This window comes from Tribolium castaneum, chromosome 1 (genome assembly GCF_031307605.1).
Source record: "Tribolium castaneum strain GA2 chromosome 1, icTriCast1.1, whole genome shotgun sequence".
NCBI classification, from domain to species: Eukaryota; Metazoa; Arthropoda; class Insecta; order Coleoptera; family Tenebrionidae; genus Tribolium; species Tribolium castaneum.
In genome coordinates this window covers 32380257-32402477 of record NC_087394.1, presented here as the reverse complement: position 1 = coordinate 32402477, position 22221 = coordinate 32380257, and the positions used below count along the sequence as shown (strand labels likewise).

The window sequence follows — 22221 nt, the reverse complement described above, 5'->3', positions numbered from 1 at the left end:
AAATCACATTTCAGGACAAAGAAGCGGCACTTTCCAATCGGTTTCTTATTCAGTGCAGTTTCAAAACACCTGTGGTGAAAAATGTGGCAACTTTTAAATTCAAATTTTCATTAATCACTCCGTTTGAAGTTCAAGGTTTAAGTGCGCTAATTTTAGAATTATGTAGGCATTTAAAAGAAAATTGACGGACCTTTTGCCACTTTTTTGAAGCCTTTGGAAGGTATAAGTGTCTTGTAATTATTTGTTGCGAATTGATAGTCCTATTAAAAATAATAGAGCAATAATTTTAGCTGTCGCTTTAAAAGGACGTCGTCTGCCATTGATATTTACAACACAATAAGATGTACAGAATCTGTCATAAAGTCAACAACCTTTCACTATCACACTTTGTTGTAACCTTCACCTTCAACTTGAAATAGTGGGATTTCCGTAAACGTTATTCTTCACTTAATTCTGAATGTTCAGTGAATATCAGTGCTTGAAATTACGTTTTACTGAGCAAACAAATTTAAATTAGTTACACGTTATCCACGCTACTAATCATGCATCAAGCTGAGTCTAGACGAGTTTCCACAACGAATAATGCATCATATCTGCCAACAAATGCAAGACTTTCTAATAAGTGCAATGCCAAACATGCTGAGTGCATTTTTTGAATACAAATTTTGTCTAAAAAAATAAAATAAACCTACATTCAATTCAATTCATGAATTTATAGACAAATATGTAAATAGTCCTTGAAAGGACAGACGTAAGATATTTTCAGCATTTTTAAAGCTATGCCAAGTAAATAACATTGTTCCTCGAAGAATTTGTTGACCTTTAATTTTGATTCGTTGAATTTAATTAGACGCAAATAAATTACCAAAGGGTGTGCCACTTAATTTATTGCCAATATTGTTATAGTTTTGACACTGTTATTACAACAAAATCATAACACCGAATGAATAATTTAAAAAATTCAAATCTGAAATGAGAAAATCTCAACTTCTATTTGGTCAGATTTTTTTGTTGAGTTTTTAAGACAAAGACTGTAATTCTCTGTGATTTAATATTTCCTAATAGGAAACTGCGAGGTCGAAAAAAGTTCTAAGGTCATGTGAACATGACTGTCTAAAGCAATATGTCTTATTTTATCCAAAAATCTAATTTAAGTAACTTATGCAACAAAATATTAATTTAAGGTTAGAAAAGCACCTAATAAAAGTAGGAAACATCCCTAGAGGCGGATCCAGAAATTAATTTTAGGGAGGCCCTTCCAAAAAATTTTAGAGTGGTGAAGGTTAAGTTATTGAATAAATTACTGTTGGTATGTTAAAAAATTTCAAATATTTTTAAAAAAAGAAATTGAAAAATAAATGTTATAAAGCAAATATTTTTTTTTAAATAGAACAACCTATATTTTGTGCATTTTGGAGACATACTGAGTGAGTTTAAAAAAAGGCATAAATTGCATACTTATACTTATATTATAAGCAAAAAAAAACACTCGTCTCTTATAAAATAAGCAAAAAAAAGATAAAGTCTTTTATGTGTAATCAATACATTTTTGCGTGTTTTTAGTTTATTTTCTTTTTACGATTTTTTTAAATAATTTTAATTATTTTATGCTTACCAGAAAGATAAAAAAGTTTATCTACAATAAAAAAACAGTAACCAAAAATCTTGGTTGCCATTTAAAAAAAATAAAAATGCCGCCATTAATTAGAAATCAGTGACGTCACAAATGTTAGCATGCTGTAAAAATATAGCATTTGCAAAAATAAAATCGACCTGTTCGAGGATATTTTTGAAAAATAACCCACAACAGAAATATAAATTTTTTGTGTTACTTTGAGCTCACTCTATGTATAGTTGTTAATCATAATATTTTTTACTAATCGATTTTGCCAAGTTTTAAAATACTTGGATATCATTGACAAAAACAACATATTTTTTTAAAAATAAAAAAAAAACAACATAAAATACAACTTTATTGTATTACTCTTCGATTTATACCTAGAATATTTTATTAAGTGCATAATAACCATTTATTTATTAATTTATTATTAAATGTGCATTAAAAAACTTATGTTAGAGTAATTATTAATAAAAAAAAGTATTCAAAATTGTAATTAATTAATTACATAGGTAAGTACTGTAGACTGTAGAGCAAAAAAATAAAAACAAAAATCGTAGTTTTTCCAGATGAAATTAATATTTCATAATAGCAAAGTGGAGCAAGGTCAGTCTTCACGACAAATTGCCTTAATCAAGGAACTATCACATCCTTTTAACGTTGAAAAAATGATATTCAGGTGCAATTCCATAAATAATTAAGTGTCCATTATTCCTTATCCGTCCACGTTTCCCAATGATGAAATAAAATTACGCATTATCCACGCAGTATTCATTCCATAATTCCACAGAATTGCGTAAATGGTGAGCAAGCGGCCCCCTCTTCAGCCGAAGCCCCGAAGGCCGGTAAATTTTTTTGTGTCTGCGCTAAGGTATCACATCCGCAATATTGTAAACCACACAAGGTTTAGGTTGGGCGTAGCACATTCACCTTCTAGTGTATAAAAAGCTCTGATAGCCATCGTCTTCTTCAGTCCAGTTTGTCCACAGCACAACACAGACCTACAGACAAAATGTTCAAATTGGTGGTGTTGTCCGCTCTTTTGGCCGTTGCCGCCGCTCGTCCCGGATACTTGGCTCCGGCTGTTTACAGCAGTGCCGTCGTGGGCAGCGTTCCCACCTCCATCAGCCACCACAGCAGCTCGGTGGTCCACAGTGCCGCCATCGCCGCCCCCGTCGTCCACGCCGCCCCTGTTGTACACGCCGCTCCTCTCGTCACGGCCCATGCCGCCCCCATCGTTGCCGCTCATGCCCCACTCATCTCCACCTATGCTGCTCACGCCCCTCTCGTCTGGTAGAACCGACGAAGTTAGGAAAATAGTCATCTTCAAGCCGAAGAAGCAGCAACCAATCTGTTATCTCTGCCATATTTAATGCTCTCTACTGTGAAAAAATAAATATAGATCCTTTTTTACCCTTATGTTCTTGTGTTCGTCCTCCTAATCATGAGTAATCCTCCACCAAAAACCAAAGGATAATCAATAGATTTCTTAAGAAAAATTGTCAAAACGTTTTTTACTGGAAATTTATTTATTAAATAAAAAAAAGTTGAAAGTATAATAACAGAAAATAAAAAATGTTGGTATAAAAATAATATCAAGTATTATTAAAAAGGTAGTAAAAATTCTTTATCATATTTCAGAAAATCGGTAGCTGCAAACTTATTTTGTAACTACTTCAGTCCACATTATCTATAGTATAATGATAAATAATTGTTTATAACTTTGTAGTAGTTTATTTAATTTAAAAAATCAAAATTTGGAGACGTGACAACATTGCGTATTATTTTTTAAGAAAGGGCTCAGTTCCAAAAATTATTAGACAATATTGCTACATATCGTTTATTAAAAATTCGTGATTTATCAATAACTTTAATATACACCTAGACGATTTTTGACTATTTTTACCCGTCTTTTATGCATTCTTGTCTCAATTGCTCCATTTATTTCAGTTTTAAAGTTTTAATTAATTACTTTATTGAAATAACTTTATGAAATGTTTTCCAGAACATTTAATTGCAATCAAAATTCAAATTGTGATTAATCTGATGTTTGAAAATAATGCAAAGTAAATCAAAACGTAATTCAAATTAGTCTAATTCTGAATTAAATTTTAATTTGTCTTCTGTAAACTGACTAGTATGAATGATTTAATTATTGATTAATTCCCACGTAATCAGATGAACTAATCAAATGCTCAGGTTCCGGGGCTAATTGTGCATTACATTTAAGACCGGAATTTTGCTTAATTTCATTAATAATTTTTATTTAAAGATTATTAAATTTTCAGTAAAAAATCTTTTTTCTTTAAATTTAAATTGAAATTATTGAAATAAATTATTGTCCAATAAAACATACAAAATAAGACAAAATTGTGTTTTAGTCAATTAATAATTGTTTAGACGTTGAAACAAATTTTGAATTACTTTTTTTGGTGAATTATAACAGCAACATATAGAACGTTATTGCAAATAACTTGAAAATTTAATGCGCCATCTGTATATAAAAATCAACTTCATATTCCAATTGGAAAGCTAAAGTTATTGTTTCTCAGCACGGTAACTGTAATATGGTGGAAACCAGTTGTATAGTTGATGAATAGATGTCAGGTAAATGTTATTTTTTATTGTTTTGAACTGGTATATTTCAATTTAAAAATTTAAGAATTTTTTAAAAAAACAAGGTCAACAGTCAGCCTCAAGTTTTATTTGATTTATGGCATAATTTATACTGTACAATTTACAAAAGCATCTACGATTATAACTAAAAAAACTGTTGAAAATATGGAATTATAATACATTTAAATATTATTTTGCCCAGTTATACCTAAATAAATATCTCTATTTCAAAAAAAAATCAATAACACGCGGAATACTCACAACGTACTCATAATTTATTAATACATTGATATTGTGCATAATAATTAATCAAAACTTTACAAAATGTGTTATTATTAATTTGACTAAATTTAATTATACGGATATTTAAATTTTTTCTTGCATAATAATAAATTTAGCTTAAATGACATTGTTTAAAAGGTAGTATTTTTTGGTTCATTTTAAATTATACATTTAGATTTGAATAAAAATCTAAAAAAATGCGACCAATAAATTGGGTGCGACTGGCGACTCCTCGCTAATTTAAATTCGGAATAGTCTGACTACAAAAAATAAATTTCAAACTAATGCTTATACCAAAAAAACGCCTATTTATAACATCAACGTAGTCAAGAATAACCGAAAACTAGTTCTTTTGGCGTCCGGTGTGTACGCCAATTAAATCTTTTAATGTCAACGTGCTTTATATTACTCGACTTTTCTCATCAGAACAGCTTCGTCGTCCTTCATACCACACCCAATCTTCTATAAAAACCCCGAAATTTATTGGTGCATATTCAGTCTTTACTTTACACAGCACAGACCTTCTTTAACATGTTCAAGCTGGTGGTGTTGTTCGCTACTTTGGCCCTCGCCTGCGCCAAACCTAGCATTGGCCATGGGGCGGTTTCCTACACGGCCTCCATCCCGACTGTAACCGGGGCCGTAAGCCACCAGAGCAGAACCGACTACGTCAGCAGCCCCGTGGTAGCTTCTTACGCCGCCCCCGTTGTCAAAACCGCCGAAATCGTCGAAACCGCCCCCGTGGTCAAAACCACCCTCCACGCAGGGCCAGCCGTCACCCACTATGCCTCCGTGCCAGTCACTGGAACAGCCTACACCAAAAACCTCCATTTCGCCGAAAAAGACGTAGTCACTGGATACACCTCCCACATTTACAAGCCCAATTTGGCGGCTTTAGCCACCCCCGTCGAAGCCATCGCTCACCACGAAATCGCCGCCCCCACCATCGCCCACGTCCAACCTGAAGTCGCCGTCAAAAAAGTCGAATTTGAAACACCTGTTGTAAACGAAATCCACGCCGTCCATGCCGCCCCCGCCGTCTCCAGCTACTCTTACTCCGTAGCCGCTCCCGCGGTTGAAACCAAAGTTGCAGCTGTTCCTGTCGTTGAGACCAGAGTTGCCACCCCCGCAGCTACCAGCTACGCTTACTCTACCCAAGCTAAAATTGCCGCCCCTGCTGTTTCTCACGCGGTTCCAGCCGTCGAAACCAGAGTTGCCGCCCCCGCCGCCACCAGCTACTCATACTCTTCCCAGACTAACATTGCCGCTCCTGCTAAAGTCGTAGCTGCCGCCCCTGCTGTTTCCTACTCGGTTCCTGCCGTCGAAACAAGAGTTACCGCCCCCGCCGCCACCAGCTACTCATACTCTTCCCAGACTAACATTGCTGCTCCTGCTAAAGTCGTAGCTGCCGCCCCCGCTGTATCTTATTCAGTTCCAGCTGTAGAAACCCGAGTTGCCGTGCCTGCCGCCCCCGCAGTTTCCAGCTACTCTTACTCTGTTCCCGCCGCTAAAGTTGTAGCTGCCGCCCCCGCAACTAGCTACGCTTACTCTACTCAAGCTAAAATTGCCGCCCCAGCCGTCTCCGGCTACGCTTACTCGGCTCCCGCCGCCAGAGTTGTGGCTTCCGCCCCCGCTACCAGCTACGCTTACTCTACTGAGACTAAAGTCGCCGCCCCTGCCGTCTCCGGCTACGCTTACTCGGCTCCCGCCGCCAGAGTTGTGGCAGCCGCCCCCGCTACTAGCTACGCTTATTCTACTGAAGCCAGAATTGCCGCTCCTGCTGCTAAAGTTGTAGCTGCTGCTCCTGCTGTTTCCAGCTACGCTTATTCGGCTCCTGCTGTTGCCACTAGAGTTGCTGCTGTAGCTCCTGCTGTTGCTGAATATTCAGCTGCTATTGCTACTCCAGCTATTTCTACTTATGCCGTTCATGCACCGATTTATGGAGCTAGAGTAACTAGTCCTGTAGTTGCTACTAGAACTATCAGCGTGCCTTCGAGCATTGCGACTGAAGTACGTCACTCTAGCGTCAATCAATGGTAAATGTAATGACTGATTTTGCAGCAATTGTGTTGTGAATTAATTTAATATTGTATTATTGTAAATACAAAATATAATAGTCAAACATCTACCGACTGTCTTTTTTGGAACAAGCTGTAAACGCAACCAGATTCAAATTAAAAATAAAGCACATCTACGTTGTGTCTTTTTTATTTTCGAATAATAATTTGCCTTGTTCCTAAACCCACGACTTTGATCTTTGACATTTTCCCAGAAGATTCCCAATGCATATTGTTTAATTAAAAAAAAAAATCAGAGAGCAGTGTTTGGTTTTTTAAGACAAAATATTCCAATTATTTGAAAGCGTAATCATTAGCTCCAAGTGAGACACTTCAACATGATATGGGTGGAGTGGACCCACAAATTTGGCAAGGCCAATAATAAGTTGACATTTATACCGGTGCGAACCCGGTAATGAACCAATAGTTTAGGTAATGTCACAATGAATAATACAATTTTCTAATTTAATAAAGTATCCTCAATCAGTAGCACAAAAGTAATAAAAATTGTGAATTGTTGTTTAGATTTGAAATAAAAAATTTGCAGGATTTAAGCAGTAAGGATCAATAGAAAATAACAATAAAGCCTTTTTTTTATTTTTTGTAATTCGCAACCTCTCGCAACATAACTAAGAAAAAATAAATTAAATACAATGCACTCCATATTTATCGGAAACTTTAGAAAAAGGAGTTGATTATTGCAAAAGTTTCCTGTTGACATTGACTCTGGCTGGTCGACATAACCGGCCCAAAGATTTTAAATGTTGCATTAATTATTCTTGCATTTCTTATTGTCTTGAATTTTGGAGTAAGACATACTCGTAAAGTGAGAATTTTAATTCGCTGAACAACGAATATTACACACAACACTATTAACCCTACGCTCAATTTCAAAAAAATCAAATCAGTGCATTAGTAAAATTTTGAAATCTTCTATATTCTATGGAGGAAATAAAAGAATTAGTTTTATGTTTAGTTAAAAAAACATGTGAATGCATTACAAGCAGTGCCATGAAAACGCTAGTGTTCAGCGAAATAAAATTTTCACTGTATAAATCTTCTCATTCGCGTAGTTGTTTTGTTACGAGACGAAAAAATTCCCTTCATTTAGAAGGTATAAATTATTGGGTGTAAGAACTGGTTTAAATATAATGTGGAGTCAATTATACAGTGAAGACTTTATTTTGCTGAACACTCGCGTCGCCATATAACTGCCTGTAACATATTTTCATGATTTTTTTAGTTTTTTCTTATGATTTTATTTTTTTTAATTAGTTCTAATTAAATTAGCACTACTGATTAATAGTACTTAATAAAACTGTCGAATAATTTCAAATGCCAGTTCTTGAAGTTGAAAATTAGCATTTTATAAATAAGCGAATAATATTTAGATAATAAAATAATTATTATTCAAATAATAAATTAATTAATTAAACTCAACCAAAACACTTCCGTCGTATACCTGTATCCTCCAGCTTTATTCAAAGGAAATACCTAATGCCGTAATTATCTGTACATGAATATATAGTTTTTTGTTTAATTTTTTTGAAATAAACAATATGCAAATAGAAAACGAGCATAAACGTGTCACATGTGAGGAATCACAAAAACAATACGAGACATCTGTTGCTTTTTAAAAATCTTTAAAAAGTGACATCAGGAAAGAGAAAGAACAAGTAAATAATCAGTTACTGGAAGCAAAAGCAAAATTAGAGTTTGCAGAAGCAGAACATGAAAACCGTTGATCATTGGAAAGCTTTTTAAAGAAGAGAGTAACTCGTTAAAAGAACTTAAAACGCAAAAACTTGCTGGCTAAACGAGTTGAAAGATAATTTAGTAAAGCTAAGAACGTTGCTGCAGAAGCGCCGATTAAGTCTTTACAATTTATTTAAATCATTCAGCACAGGAAAGATCCCCAAGAAAGTTAAATTCACAAAAAATTGTCGTTCAAATCCACCAAAATTCGCGATAATTTAATCTAGCGCCTTGGTAATTTTTTTTTCAAGTTACCTCTTTTGAACTAAATATTTTTTTTTATTTTTTCAATTTTTCTACGCAGTGATGATTACCAAAAGTTTCCATTTACAATTAAGTGTTGGTTATTGTTTTATAACTAATAATGTTCATAGTGAAAGTACGTGGCCCCAAAGGTCAGGCAAAAGCTCAATGTGCTAAGTGCGTCATGTGCGAAAATACAAAAACAAAGATTACGCAACCAATCAATACAGAGCTTTCCAATTTGCGCGTGCTGTAATATAAAAAAAGTAACTTCCTGTCATGATATCATAATATTAATGAGTAAATTTGATGTTTGAATTTTAAAGCGGTCAAACGCTCGGTGTTCCTTCCGATTCTTGCTTTTATTATCGTAACTACACGGCCACTTTCTCCCGGAGCCGGATCTACTTTGAACTTCGGTGCACTTTTTGATGTAATCTTTGACTTGCGATGGAACCGACGCAAAAATACTCGTCAATTAAAGTAGTAAAAAATGTTTAAATGAAAAAATACCACGTTTAAACATATTACTTTAATAAATAAATGTATCTCTAACACAATTATTGGTAGGTTTATTTGTTTGATTTTCTCGAGATCATTGAACCCTACCGAGTTAAAAGAATTAAGTGTAATGCAGAGACGGCGTTCAGCGTGCAGCAGGATTTAGTAATAGTAATCAGGGATTCCCGACTTCCTTGACTGCCACTTTCATTTTCAGTTCGGTAATTTGAGGTGTTGAAAGAGCTGAGTTACTCATCGGAGTCACCGCAAACACCGAGAGAAGCTTGTAGATTATTATTTAAGAAACACAATTACCAAGTAATCAAATTTTTCACTTAGTTTTGATTACTTACAACGTAGGTTCAGAATAACGACTGACAATCTTTCCCAAAAAAAAGCTTTTTTCGCGACTCCAAAATTGCAAACCACGTGTTAGTTGGCCTAAATATTATAATACAATTTTTTAATCTGCATGGAGATCATAAATAGTGAAGTCACACTGTATAAGTTACACCTTAATTCTCCTGAAATGGTTTTGAAATATTTTCAGGTCGGAATTTCCAGTCAGAATATGTATGACTTGACCCTCTATCAATTCAGTTCCAAGAAAATCCCAGTTTTGTAACACATTATGTCATAATAATCGGAAGACCACGTACTCTATAAATTTATTCTCTTCTAATACGTGCTTAAAAAACATTAATCTATTATTATTTTTACGAGTTCATGATGCACCCAATTCATATTGCTTAAGTGTTTTAATATTGGGGATTCCCCGTCCTTAATCTTAAATTTTAAATTGGTATCTGATGAACTTGTCCGCAATAAACATCTTTATTACACAATAAAAAACCGCCAATCATATCGAACTGCTTGTATTGTCTTTGACCCACATCACGACTCTAGAATTTGTCAACTAAAAGATTTTGTTCTCTTTTCCTCATTTCTGTTATTTTTTTAATTCTCTTAAAAGGATATAATAATTTAAAATATTGAAAACTCGATTGAAAAGCTAAAAGCAACACTTTCTAGAACTTGTGATAGGAGAAATTTTAATAAAACACAAATTTTGTGTATAATTTTTTATTAAATTAAAACAATACAAAAAATTGTGAGACACATTTATTTAAAAAATCGTGTAAGCAAACAATGAACTTATTATTTTTTAAAGCCTAAAAAAACCTTTCGCTTTTTAATAATCTCATTAATAGAACACCCATCTTCACAAAGCTTTCCTTTCGGTGATTTAATTAGTGTGATATATGGATATACCAACTCGTATTGTACGGTTGGTGTGAATTTTTCTTTTGAGCATTTTTTGTCTCGTTCCACGTCCAAATTTTCTCTTTCTCAATTATTATTAACAAATAGTACTAATAATAAAAAAATTAAACCGAGACATTGTAACACGTATTGTTTTGTTAATAAATTTGCATTTTTTAAAGTCTTGTTTCTGTATTATTTTCAAAATATCTGTATTGGGACTCTTTCTAGTTACATATAGCGAAGAGTTTCTTGTAGAAATTACTGTTGTTTTGCAAAAGCATTGTCAAAAAATATTAAAAAATGGACAAGTATAGACTTTTATCTATTAGTCACTTGTATTACTAATAAAATTAACAATTTAAATTGTAATGATCTTTGGTGCACGTAAAGTTGCAAATACACATAAAAAAATACAACAGGTGATACTTGTATTAATAAAATGCAATTGATAGTTAATTATATTAGCAAAATTTCCCACAACGCACCAAGATCCGTCTTTCCATCCCAATTCTCTTAAATTCTTTTGCAACCATCCCCTACTAAAAACTTCTTTAGCTTTACTGAAGAATATATAAGGTGAATACTGCAGTATGCAGCGTCAGTATAGCAGCAAGAATATTTTTAGTTTGAGATAGAAAGTGTCTGCCTACGTTAAGAAGGGACGATATAAAAGAGTCTATCAGAGAAAAGAAGTTCTTCATTTAGAGTGTGTAGTGCTTATCAAACGGAGAAGTGCAGCTTTCCAACAGGTAAGCTATTTTTTTGTTCTAATTATTATAGTGTCTCAATTAGTTTATTAATTATAAAAGAACCAAATAAATTAAACATTGTGACAATAATTGCAAATGTAAATATTTTTTACTGTAATATGTAACTAAAAATTTAATAGTGTTGAATTTTGATATTTTAACGGTAAACCATAATTTTCTCTTTTACAATATGACAATTTCAAAATTAATGATGTGTGTAACCCATTTAAAGTGTTCCACATAATACCATTTTAATCAGCTATTTTTGTATATTTATACCTACTTGAAAGTTTAGTGGTAAAAACTCAAACAAACAAAAATGTAAATTAATTACAACTAATTACAGATTTTTATTTTTACTTAAACGCTTTCTCTGATCTGACATGTGTATTACCAGTGTTGTCACTTTTAATTTTAATAATAAATCAAAACAATGATTGAAAGATACAGAAGATACTTAATTAGCGCCGGTTCAGTTTGTTACGGTACATTTTTCAGTTACGGTAATGAACTAGTGGCCGTGACCGCAACAAGATCGTTGGAAAGTAAAGGAATCATTGCATCTTTGACTGACGTGATAATTTTACTAAGTATAACTTGCTTCACTTACTTTCACTTGGATTTCCAGAGAAATTAGCATCTACTGACATTAATACAATTGCTATTGTTTTCAGTTTAGAACACAAAATTCACATTATCATTTCCCATCGAATCTATGTCAGTAGCAACAAGTTCACTTGAAAAAAAACCTCTTTCTTTAATATGTAGTTTAAAAAAAAATGTTTTTCTCATCGATTCTTTGTTGACGAGTTAATATGACATCATCCTCTGCCTCCGAAAATGTTCTTGAACCCATGCTGGAAAGCACGGAAAGTAAAAGCGCTAACCTACTTCTTCCAAACGAAGCGCCACCCACTGCACTTTTGCCAAATCGGTGTAGCAGAAGGCGGCGATGTGCGAATTTCACTTTTACGCCACAACAACTTTCTTGCGCTGGATTTACCCACATTCAAGAAATTTAATTATTTCCAATAAACATATCAAAAAAATTTCCAGACATGCGTTTGACACCAATCATTGCCTTCGCGGCAATGTTCCTCCTGTGCCATGCTGCTGCTGAAGAGAACGCATGGTCCTGGGGCAACAAAGACAAATCACCATCCAACAACCCACTTGAACAACAACCCTCAGCCAGCGATCTGGCCGAGCAAAGCTCCCAATTCAACTCCACCCAAGCCGAGAAAATCATCGACCATATCCTGGTCTCAAACAGGCAAGGGCGGAACGTTGATGGGTTCGATGAAGTCTACAGCGACCCCAGCGTCCAGGACGCCCTCCAGAAGGGCGACGACGCCGAGGCGAGAAACCTCATAAAGGATAGGCTGTGTTCCTTAGGACTCATGCAAGTACGTTTAACGTGTGCTTTATAAAAAATATTTTTCCGTTATACAGATTTGGAGATTTTTTGTAGATTTTGAAAATAACCCCATGTAACTTATTATCTTTGAAAAGCTTTATTAATTATTTGTCTTTTTCAAAAAAAAACATCGTTCTTCGAGTAATAGTTTTCCCGCAAATTGCTCACAAAATCAAAAACAATTAAAATAAAAAAAATTCATAATTAAAAAACTATTGAGTATTTGGCAATTTTTTTGATGACAATCGATTTTTTAAATTGTCTTACATAATATAGAACCAAAGAAGTTCCATTTTTTCGAATAGTTTTGCCGTAATTAAGAAAATAAAAAAAAATGTTAATACTTTCTTGGCACAATTAAAAATTTTAAGAAAAAAAATTACTAAAACCCATTTTATTTTGTAGATTTTTGCTTCAAGCCTGAGATAACCACATAAACCTTACAATTTTTGGAAAGCTCTTTTTCGAAGCAAATCATTGTTTTCCGACTAATATTTTTTTTGCACATTGCTCATAAAATCAAAAACAAATAATATAAAAAAAATTATAACTAAAAACTATTGAGAATTTGGCGATTTTTTTGATGATAATCGATTTTTTAAATTGTCTTACATAATATAGAACCAAAGAAGTTTCATTTTTTCGAATAGTTTTGCCGGTATTAAGAAAATAAAAAAAATTGTTAATACTTTCTCCGCAAAATTAAAAATTTTGAAAAAAAAAGTTGCTAAAACCATTTTATTTTGTAGATTTTTGCTTCAAGCCTGAGATAACCACATAAACCTTACAATTTTTGGAAAGCTTTTTTAATTATCCATCTTTTTTGAAGCAAATCATTGTTCTCCGACTAATATTTTGATGATCGCATATTGCTCATAAAATCAAAAACAAATAAAATAAAAATAAATCATAACTAAAAACTATTGAGAATTTGGCGATTTTCTTGATGACAATCGATTTTGTAAATTGTCTTACATAATATAGAACCAAAGAAGTTCCATTTTTTCGAATAGTTTTGCCGTAATTAAGAAAATAAAAAAAATTGTTAATACTTTCTCCGCAAAATTAAAAATTTTGAGAAAAAAAAGTTGCTAAAACCATTTTATTTTGTAGATTTTTACTTCAAGCCTGAGATAACCATATAAATCTTACTATTTTTAGAAAGCTCTTTTAATTATCTATCTTTTTCGAAGCAAATCATTGTTCTCCGATTAATATTTTTTTTTGCACATTGCTCATAATATCAAAAACAAATAATATAAAAAAAATCATAACTAAAAACTATTGAGAATTTGGCGATTTTTTTGATGACAATCGATTTTGTAAATTGTCTTACATAATATAGAACCAAAGAAGTTCCATTTTTTCGAATAGTTTTGCCGTAATTAAGAAAATAAAAAAAATTGTTAATACTTTCTCCGCAAAATTCAAAATTTTGAGAAAAAAAAGTTGCTAGAACCCATTTTATTTTATAGATTTTTGCTTCAAGCCTGAGATAACCACATAAACCTTACAATTTTTTGGAAAGCTTTTTTAATTATCTATCTTTTTTGAAGCAAATCATTGTTCTCCGATTAATATTTTTTTTTGCACATTGCTCATAAAATCAAAAACAAATAATATAAAAAAAATCATAACTAAAAACTATTGAGAATTTGGCGATTTTCTTGATGACAATGGATTTTGTAAATTGTCTTACATAATATAGAATCAAAGAAGTTCTATTTTTTCGAATAGTTTTGCCGTAATTGAGAAAATAAAAAAATTGTTAATACTTTCTCCGCAAAATTAAAAATTTTGAGAAAATAAAGTTGCTAAAACCATTTTATTTTATAGATTTTTGCTTCAAGCCTGAGATAACCACATAAACCTCACTATTTTTTGAAAGCTCTTCTAATTATCTATCTTTTTCGAAGCAAATCATTGTTCTCCGATTAATATTTTTTTTTTGCACATTGCTCATAAAATCAAAAACAAATAATATAAAAAAAATTATAACTAAAAACTATTAAAAATTTGGCGATTTTTTTTATGACAATCGATTTTGTAAATTGTCTTACATAATATAGAACCAAAGAAGTTCCATTTTTTCGAATAGTTTTTCCGTAATTAAAAAAATAAAAAAAATTGTTTATACTTTCTCCGCAAAATTAAAAATTTTGAGAAAAAAAAGTTGCTAGAACCTATTTTATTTTATAGATTTTTGCTTCAAGCCTGAGATAACCACATAAACCTTACAATTTTTGGAAAGCTTTTTTAATTATCTATCTTTTTTGAAGCAAATCATTGTTCTCCGATTAATATTTTTTTTGCACATTGCTCATAAAATCAAAAACAAATAATATAAAAAAAATCATAACTAAAAACTATTGAGAATTTGGCGATTTTCTTGATGACAATGGATTTTGTAAATTGTCTTACATAATATAGAATCAAAGAAGTTCTATTTTTTCGAATAGTTTTGCCGTAATTGAGAAAATAAAAAAAATTGTTTATACTTTCTCCGCAAAATTAAAAATTTTGAGAAAAAAAAGTTGCTAAAACCATTTTATTTTATAGATTTTTGCTTCAAGCCTGACATAACCACATAAACCTTACTATTTTTGGAAAGCTCTTTTAATTATCTATCGTTTTCGAAGCAAATCATTGTTCTCCGACTAATATTTTTTTCGCACATTGCTCATAAAAAAATGTTTTTTTCAGTGTGAGGAAGACATCCAGGGCAAGCGCCCCTACATCGCCCCCGAAGAGCTAATCTACGCCCAACCCGTGGCAATCAACCCCGTGGGTCGCCCGATCCCCACAATCCCCCTCAAAGTGCCAAACCGCGGCACCTACGGCCCCCCCAAACCCGTCCCATTCCCCCCAGGTCCTCCCCCAAGCAAGTTCGGCCCTCCTGGAAAATACGGCCCTCCCCACAAACCCCCCCGTCGCGGCTACGGCCCTCTCCCACCCTCCAAACCCTTCTACGGCCCTCCGCACAAACCCCCATTCATTGGCGAACACGAACTTTACGATGGTCCTGAGTTTATTTCCAAACCGCACGACTCTTTCGTGCAACCAATCGAACCTGATACGCCTTATCAGTTCGAAACTGGCCACCACAAAGATAAGAAAGTGGAGGTGCACGTGACCGCTCATGGGGGAAGTACCCAAGGTGGTGCAAATGCTGGAGGTGTCCAACAACACGTCCACCACCACTTCCACCACAATGCTGATGGTATTGCTGCTAAACCGACGGTTGTGGTCAATCCGGTGCCCATTGCCACGACTGCGGCCATTTCGTCGTCGAATTTCGGGTCTTCGTTACTTGAAACCGGGGGAACTACCCATTTTAAACCATCAGAGGTTTTGTCATCAAGTTTTAACCCACTGTCCTCCAGTTACCAACCAGGATTATCGAGTGGTTTTGGAAGCGGGGGTTTGACAATTGGGGGTTCGAACTTTGGGGGGTCTTATGGGGGCCAGACCATTGCCAGTTACGGGGGGTCCTCCCACAATTTGGGGTACTTTGACAAGATTAAACCTGTGAGTGAAAACTACGGGGGTAGCAGTTATGGTACCACTGTTGGTTCGTACGGATCGTCAGGACTTTACAAGAAAGAGCTCAATCTTGGGAGCAATTCCATCAATTCTAACTTCATTCAAAGTAGCTACGCTGATAAGTACCAAGGGTTGGAGTCAGCAAGGGCCGAGAATTACGACTGTGTTTGTGTACCATATGACCAGTGCCCCAGTCATGATATAATTGGGCGTAAAGACGACCTCTACCTTCCCCTTGATCCCAGAAATTTGAAAACCGATATTGAAGCTTTGGGGGAGGAAGAACGGGTGATTACGGACGGAAACGGCACAATGACAGTCGTGCGAGTGCCCAAGGAGGCAAACTTTGATAACAACACACAGGAAAATTTGAAAAATAATGACACCAAAACGGTGACAAAACGTGAAGCTCCAACAGACGGGGAAAACAAGGACGACAAAGCCAAAATTGAACCTGTAAGTATTTTTTCTTAATAATTCTGGTGTACCAACATAATCGTTAACCCAATGGAAATTAACTTGGTCGAATGGTTTGCTAGGAGCGACCGCTACTGATCCACCGCCTGCCTTGTAACTAAACCACTAAAAGAAACTGTAAATAGTTCAGTCTAAAACACTGACAAATGACTGACCAATTTTAAGAGTGCAAAATTTTGCAGCGACAATCGTACGGAACTTATACCAACAACAACAACAATAAGAAAGTGAAACCGACTTTCGGAATTTCGTTTGGTTTACCAAACCAAGGAGGCGGTGGATACCCCATTAATCCCTACGGCCCTAATCCCCACGTTAATCCCTACGGTGGCTCGATCGGGGGTCAGGGAATCAATCTCGGATTGGTTTCCGTCAATCCCTTGATCTCCCTCCAAGTCACGAAAGACGATTACGGCGAAAAAGTTTTAAAACCGTTTGTCAATCTCCACGTGACGCCCAATAACTACCTCCTTCATAAATTCGAAGGGCTGTTCCACTACAAGAAAAACTTGATTTTCAACAAACACAAACACTTCCACTACCACAAGCCGCACCACCATAACGTTCACTATTACCCGACCCACCATCACGCCCATGGTCCTCCAATTTACCATCATGGTCCCCCGGATTATCCCGGGCCGGAGTATTCCTACGACCATGGGCCGAGCGAGTTAAGCGAGCCACCGTCTTACGAGCATTTCGTGGGCGCTGACTACCCCCCTAGTCATCCGTACTATGACCAAGGCTCCGCTCTGTCGTACTATGACGACCCCCATAATTACGGGGGCAGTCATGGCAGTTACTATGACGGTAGTTTTCATGGTAGAGCTCACGATAACACGACTAATTTAGTCGATGGTAATAGTCTTTTGTACCAACTCCAGCAACAGTACGACAGTGGTCAAAATATTTATGCCAACTCTTTGTCTGATAATTCCCAAAGTGACGATTTGTACAATTCCGAATCGCAAAATTCTCACTCCAGACGGGGCAAAAGCCTTGCCACTTCCAACCCTATCAAATTCCCCTCCGACCGAAAAAGACGTGACGTGACTATGACACCGACAAAAAAATCTAACACGACGAAGGTAAAGTAGGCAAAGCGTTATTTTTCGCAGAAAAGCACCAGTATAACAGGTGGTGAAGTTGACGATTCAAAAATAACAACACTATTAAACAAACAATCTGTGGCATTCAATTTTTGGCAATTACGACAAAATTTGCTGCCAAAATAAACCACATGTGTATGTTAGACATTCTAATTAATCTAGGAACGTCGTAAAACCGCAAAATTCAGGAAAGTTTAGAAGTTAAATAGTTTTTATCCATTTTGAATACAAGTATCAGCTATAATAACGCAGAAAAATGGAAAAATTAAAGTGTTTTTAAATTTCTACGAGTAGTTTTTGTTATATTTAACAATTTTGTGTGTTTGTACTCTCGCAAACCATTTATAACATCGCGGAATCAAAATGCATAAAGCGTTTTTACTTAGGGTTTTTGAGTAATTATTTTTTTTTCAAAACTTCAAAAAAATTAAATGTGTCTACAGTCAAAGGAATTATTATTATTATTGTTACTATTATTATTATGATTATGATTATTATTATCATTATTATTCTATTTATTATTATTTATTATTATTATTATTATTATTATTATTATTATTATTATTATTATTATTATTATTATTATTTTAGATATTCGATAAAGTATTGAACATGGATTTTGACAGTTTATTTTAATTTTGGTATTGGTCTTATGAGTTATAAGTTATAACTTATAAGGTCTTAAAAACTCAGAGAAAAGCGTATTCAAAATTTTGAAAAACCGAGTTGTGTTTTTTCCGAGATTTTTTCATACAATCACGCTAAAACTATGTATTATCCGATTTTATTTTATAAACAATTGTCAGTGTATTATTTATAAAACTTTATGGTTACTTTGATCGTTTCTAATCCTAGAAGATCTTGACAATATTGTACGTATAATCATTTTGACACAACACTTATAGTTTTCAAAAAATACATATTTTTTTAAGTATTAAACGTGTGGTCTAGATTATACCTTCTATCGACTCTGGCTTTTCGCTGTTTATTTAATACAAGTAGAGAATTTATCAAATTATTTTTTTAAATAAGGTTGATAAGAATGTAAAATAGTTATCACTGGTTATTTCTGTCACTGATTAATATAATATAAATTGCGTTAGCTATTTTTTTTGAAGTACATGAATAATTTATAATAGCTAATTTTGAGAGTAAATGCGTTTTTATAGTTTTGAAACAGCTAATATAAATATAGAATATTTATCCCATTTGCAGAAAACATTTATAGATCAATTTTCGTGAACTGAATTGTCATGAATTAAAAATCAATTTATGAACTTAAATTTAGGAGGAAGTAATGAATTATAGGTCTATCTAACCGAATAGATCTATCTAACCGAATCTTTACTGTTTTCAGCAAAACAGCTTAACATTAAGCAGGTTTTTGCTTTGGGGTTCCAAGAAGCTTTAAACTGTAGGATTTCGCACGTAAAAGTTAAAGAAAGCGTTAAAAAAATCCAATCGCTTTTTGTCTAATTTGACTGTGTTATAGGATGGGTGTTATGATTTAGAGAACCAAATGCAAAATCTGATTTTTTTAGCCATATATTTTAGAATTTTATAAATAATCTTTTAACAACTCTTTCTCCGATTTTTTTCTAAGTGTGTTCACAGTTTTGAAAAAACAAATAACTAAAACTCGTAAAAACATTCAAAATCTGGTTTTCTAAAAATAAAATCACACTGATTTCACCAAGTGGTGAAAATGTCTATGAGCAGTTCCTACTTTATTTTCAACATTTTCTAAAAGCCAAAGCAGCTAAGAATTGACAATAACTTACGTAAAATCGTCCAGGAAATATGATTACGTAAACCGTTTTGCCTTGCAAACAATAGATCTTAATTTTTAATTAATTAATTTTTTTCCAGCGCTGATTAAATATTGATATTAAGCGCAAATTCTTTTTTTTGGCGTAGGTCTTAAACTATATTTAAAAATCGGCCAAAAACAACAAATAAATGCAGACACGTGCCTATGTCTCCAATAATTATCTGAAGAAAGTTTTTAACACCGTCTTCATCACCGACTTGGTGACTTTCTGCACTTCCCCGCCCTGCCTTTGCACAATCACCTAATTCGTAAAACTTTGCAGCGCCAGGCCCACTTCGGCCGCTCCTCGACCTGCGGCCCCCGGCACGTGTGCTGCCGCCGCCCCTTGCGCCCCCACGTCCCAACCCCCGGCCACCGCCAATGCGGCACCCGCCACTCCCAGGGCATCAACGGCCGCATCAAAAACCCCGTCTACGTGGACGGCGACAGCGAGTTCGGCGAATACCCCTGGCAAGTGGCCATCCTCAAGAAAGACCCCAAGGAGAGCGTCTACGTCTGCGGGGGCACCCTTATCGACAATCTACACATAATCACGGCCGCCCACTGCGTCAAGACCTACACCGGGTTCGACCTGAGGGTGCGTTTGGGCGAATGGGACGTCAACCACGACGTGGAGTTCTACCCCTACATCGAACGCGAAATCACCTCCGTCAACGTGCACCCCGAGTTCTACGCCGGGACTCTGTACAACGACTTGGCCATTCTGCGCATGGACAAGCCGGTGGACTTCGCCAAGCAGCCCCACATCAGCCCCGCGTGCCTGCCCAGCCCCCATGACGACTACACCGGGAGCAGGTGCTGGACCACGGGCTGGGGCAAGGACGCGTTCGGGGACTTTGGCAAGTATCAGAATATTCTGAAGGAGGTGGATGTGCCGATTGTCAATCACGGGCTGTGTGAGAGGCAGTTGAAGCAGACGAGGCTGGGGTACGACTTTAAGCTGCACCCTGGGTTTGTCTGCGCCGGTGGAGAGGAGGGCAAAGATGCCTGCAAAGGGGACGGTGGCGGGCCCATGGTGTGCGAAAGAGGGGGCACTTGGCAAGTCGTGGGGGTCGTCAGCTGGGGCATTGGATGTGGGCAAGTTGGAATTCCGGGGGTTTATGTCAAAGTGGCACATTATCTGGACTGGATTCGGCAGGCTACGCAGCGGTATTAGAATGGAACGTTATTTATAATTGTAGTTTTAAGGATAACTTATTTTTTGTATTGTTAGTTTCAAGACTTAATTACCTAGGTCAATGGTAATCGCCTATGTGATACTTTTGTTTCGAGTAATTTTATAACTATTTATAATAGGGAGGTAACTTTGAAAAAGTTTTGTAATTCTGATTTAAATGATTATAGTTTGAATAAAAAATTAAAATCAGCCGATTTTCTCTTTCCCCTCCAACTATACTTCCTTAAATAAATAATTAACAATCGTGTAAAATTCCAAAAATATGATTTCCAAAATTTGTCTTGGACGCACTAAAATTTACGTGACGGTTACTGATTATCCTCTCTCAGTTCTATCCTAAGCTGCATTTTTTGATATGATATATCACTTTAGTCAATGTTTGTTTTTACGGTTGGAAGACTGTAGCAAATAAATGTCACGAAAGATTTTTTTCTTGGCATTTTTTTAAATCTTTCCTTTCTCTTAATATTTAGTTATAAGTAATTGTAGGTAGGTATTCAATAAAACAAGAAGTAATTTAGAAACATTTTATTGTCTCTGTTAAACATTTGTAACACATACACTGTAAAATACAAACATGTTAAGTAATAAAAAAATTGTTTCTTCCATATAAAAACTTTTTTGTAACCTTCTCCATTGCAAAAAGTACTACAAAACACAAAATTTAATAAATATCTGTTAAGTAAAATATCGCACAAAAAGCAAATTTGTAGAAACTGCATTGTACAAGTATTTATTTATTTATTTTGGATGATGATTAGATGATTTTTTTTATTAATTCGTTAACTGTTATTGATAAATAATTAGTATTTGAAACAAGAAGAATGTTTTATTGTTATTCAAAATTATTTTATCATAAGAGGATGAGCCATAATTTAATGTTTGCACGGAGCAATTTATTATTTAATTTCTTATCATTTGTTATGAAATACAGGATCACACAAATAGGGCCTTAATCGTTCTATAAGTTCTCTAAAGTTAAATGTTAATTTTATAAAGTTTTTAATTATTGCAGATCATTTAAACTTAAATAATTGCAGAATGATTACTGATTAGTCATGAGAAAACGAAAATTTATTATAAATCCTGATATGAACAGTCTTTTTATTTTTTAACCGCGAATATTTGCCTAGAAACACGTCCAATGTCCCACGATTAAAATTAATTTATTCAAATTGGAATAATCACAAAATGTCTAAAGCTGACATTATTGAAATACACAATTCAGTAAACAATGGTAAAGCAGAAACCCACAGAGGCATTTTTTTAAATCTTTTTTTCTCTTAATATTTGGTTAAGTAATCGTAAGTATTCAATAAAACAAGAAGTAATTTAGAAACATTTTATTGTCTTAAACATTTGTAACACATACACTGCAAAATACAAACACGTTAAGTAATAAAAAAATTGTTTCTTCCATATAACAATTTTTTTGTAACCTTCTCCATTCCAGCATTGCAGTCAAGGGAATGCAACAACGATGCGCGAAAGAAAAGTGCTACAAAACAAAACACAAAATTTAATAAATATTTGTTAAGTAAACTATCGCACAAAAAGCAAATTTGTAGAAACTGCACTTG

The 22221-nt window shown here is 34.4% G+C and overlaps 3 protein-coding genes across 4 annotated transcripts; all 3 read left to right on the top strand.

Moving 5' to 3' along the window:
• The first annotated feature begins 2613 nt into the window (after nucleotides 1-2613).
• Nucleotides 2614-3037, top strand: LOC103312114 (pupal cuticle protein G1A). The gene is given in 1 exon segment (NM_001416476.1): nucleotides 2614-3037. A coding segment is annotated over 1 exon segment (285 nt). The 5' UTR covers nucleotides 2614-2630; the 3' UTR covers nucleotides 2916-3037.
• Nucleotides 3038-5037: 2000 nt separating this feature from the next.
• On the top strand, nucleotides 5038-6642 carry MFK3-17 (ice-structuring glycoprotein). Its single transcript, NM_001416477.1, is given in 1 exon segment — nucleotides 5038-6642. A coding segment is annotated over 1 exon segment (1509 nt). The 5' UTR covers nucleotides 5038-5047; the 3' UTR covers nucleotides 6557-6642.
• Nucleotides 6643-10949: 4307 nt separating this feature from the next.
• Nucleotides 10950-20830, top strand: LOC657068 (uncharacterized protein). Of its 2 annotated transcripts, XM_015977651.2 has the most exons (5): nucleotides 10950-11087; nucleotides 12144-12493; nucleotides 15208-16503; nucleotides 16707-17612; nucleotides 19727-20830. In XM_015977651.2, the coding sequence occupies exons 2-5, from the start codon at nucleotides 12146-12148 to the stop codon at nucleotides 20618-20620; spliced, it is 3444 nt and encodes a 1147-aa protein (XP_015833137.2). In that variant the 5' UTR covers nucleotides 10950-11087; nucleotides 12144-12145; the 3' UTR covers nucleotides 20621-20830. The 2 variants fall into 2 exon arrangements, with proteins under 2 accessions (XP_015833137.2, XP_008193782.2); XM_008195560.3 differs by lacking the exon at nucleotides 16707-17612.
• The last annotated feature ends 1391 nt before the right edge of the window (nucleotides 20831-22221 follow it).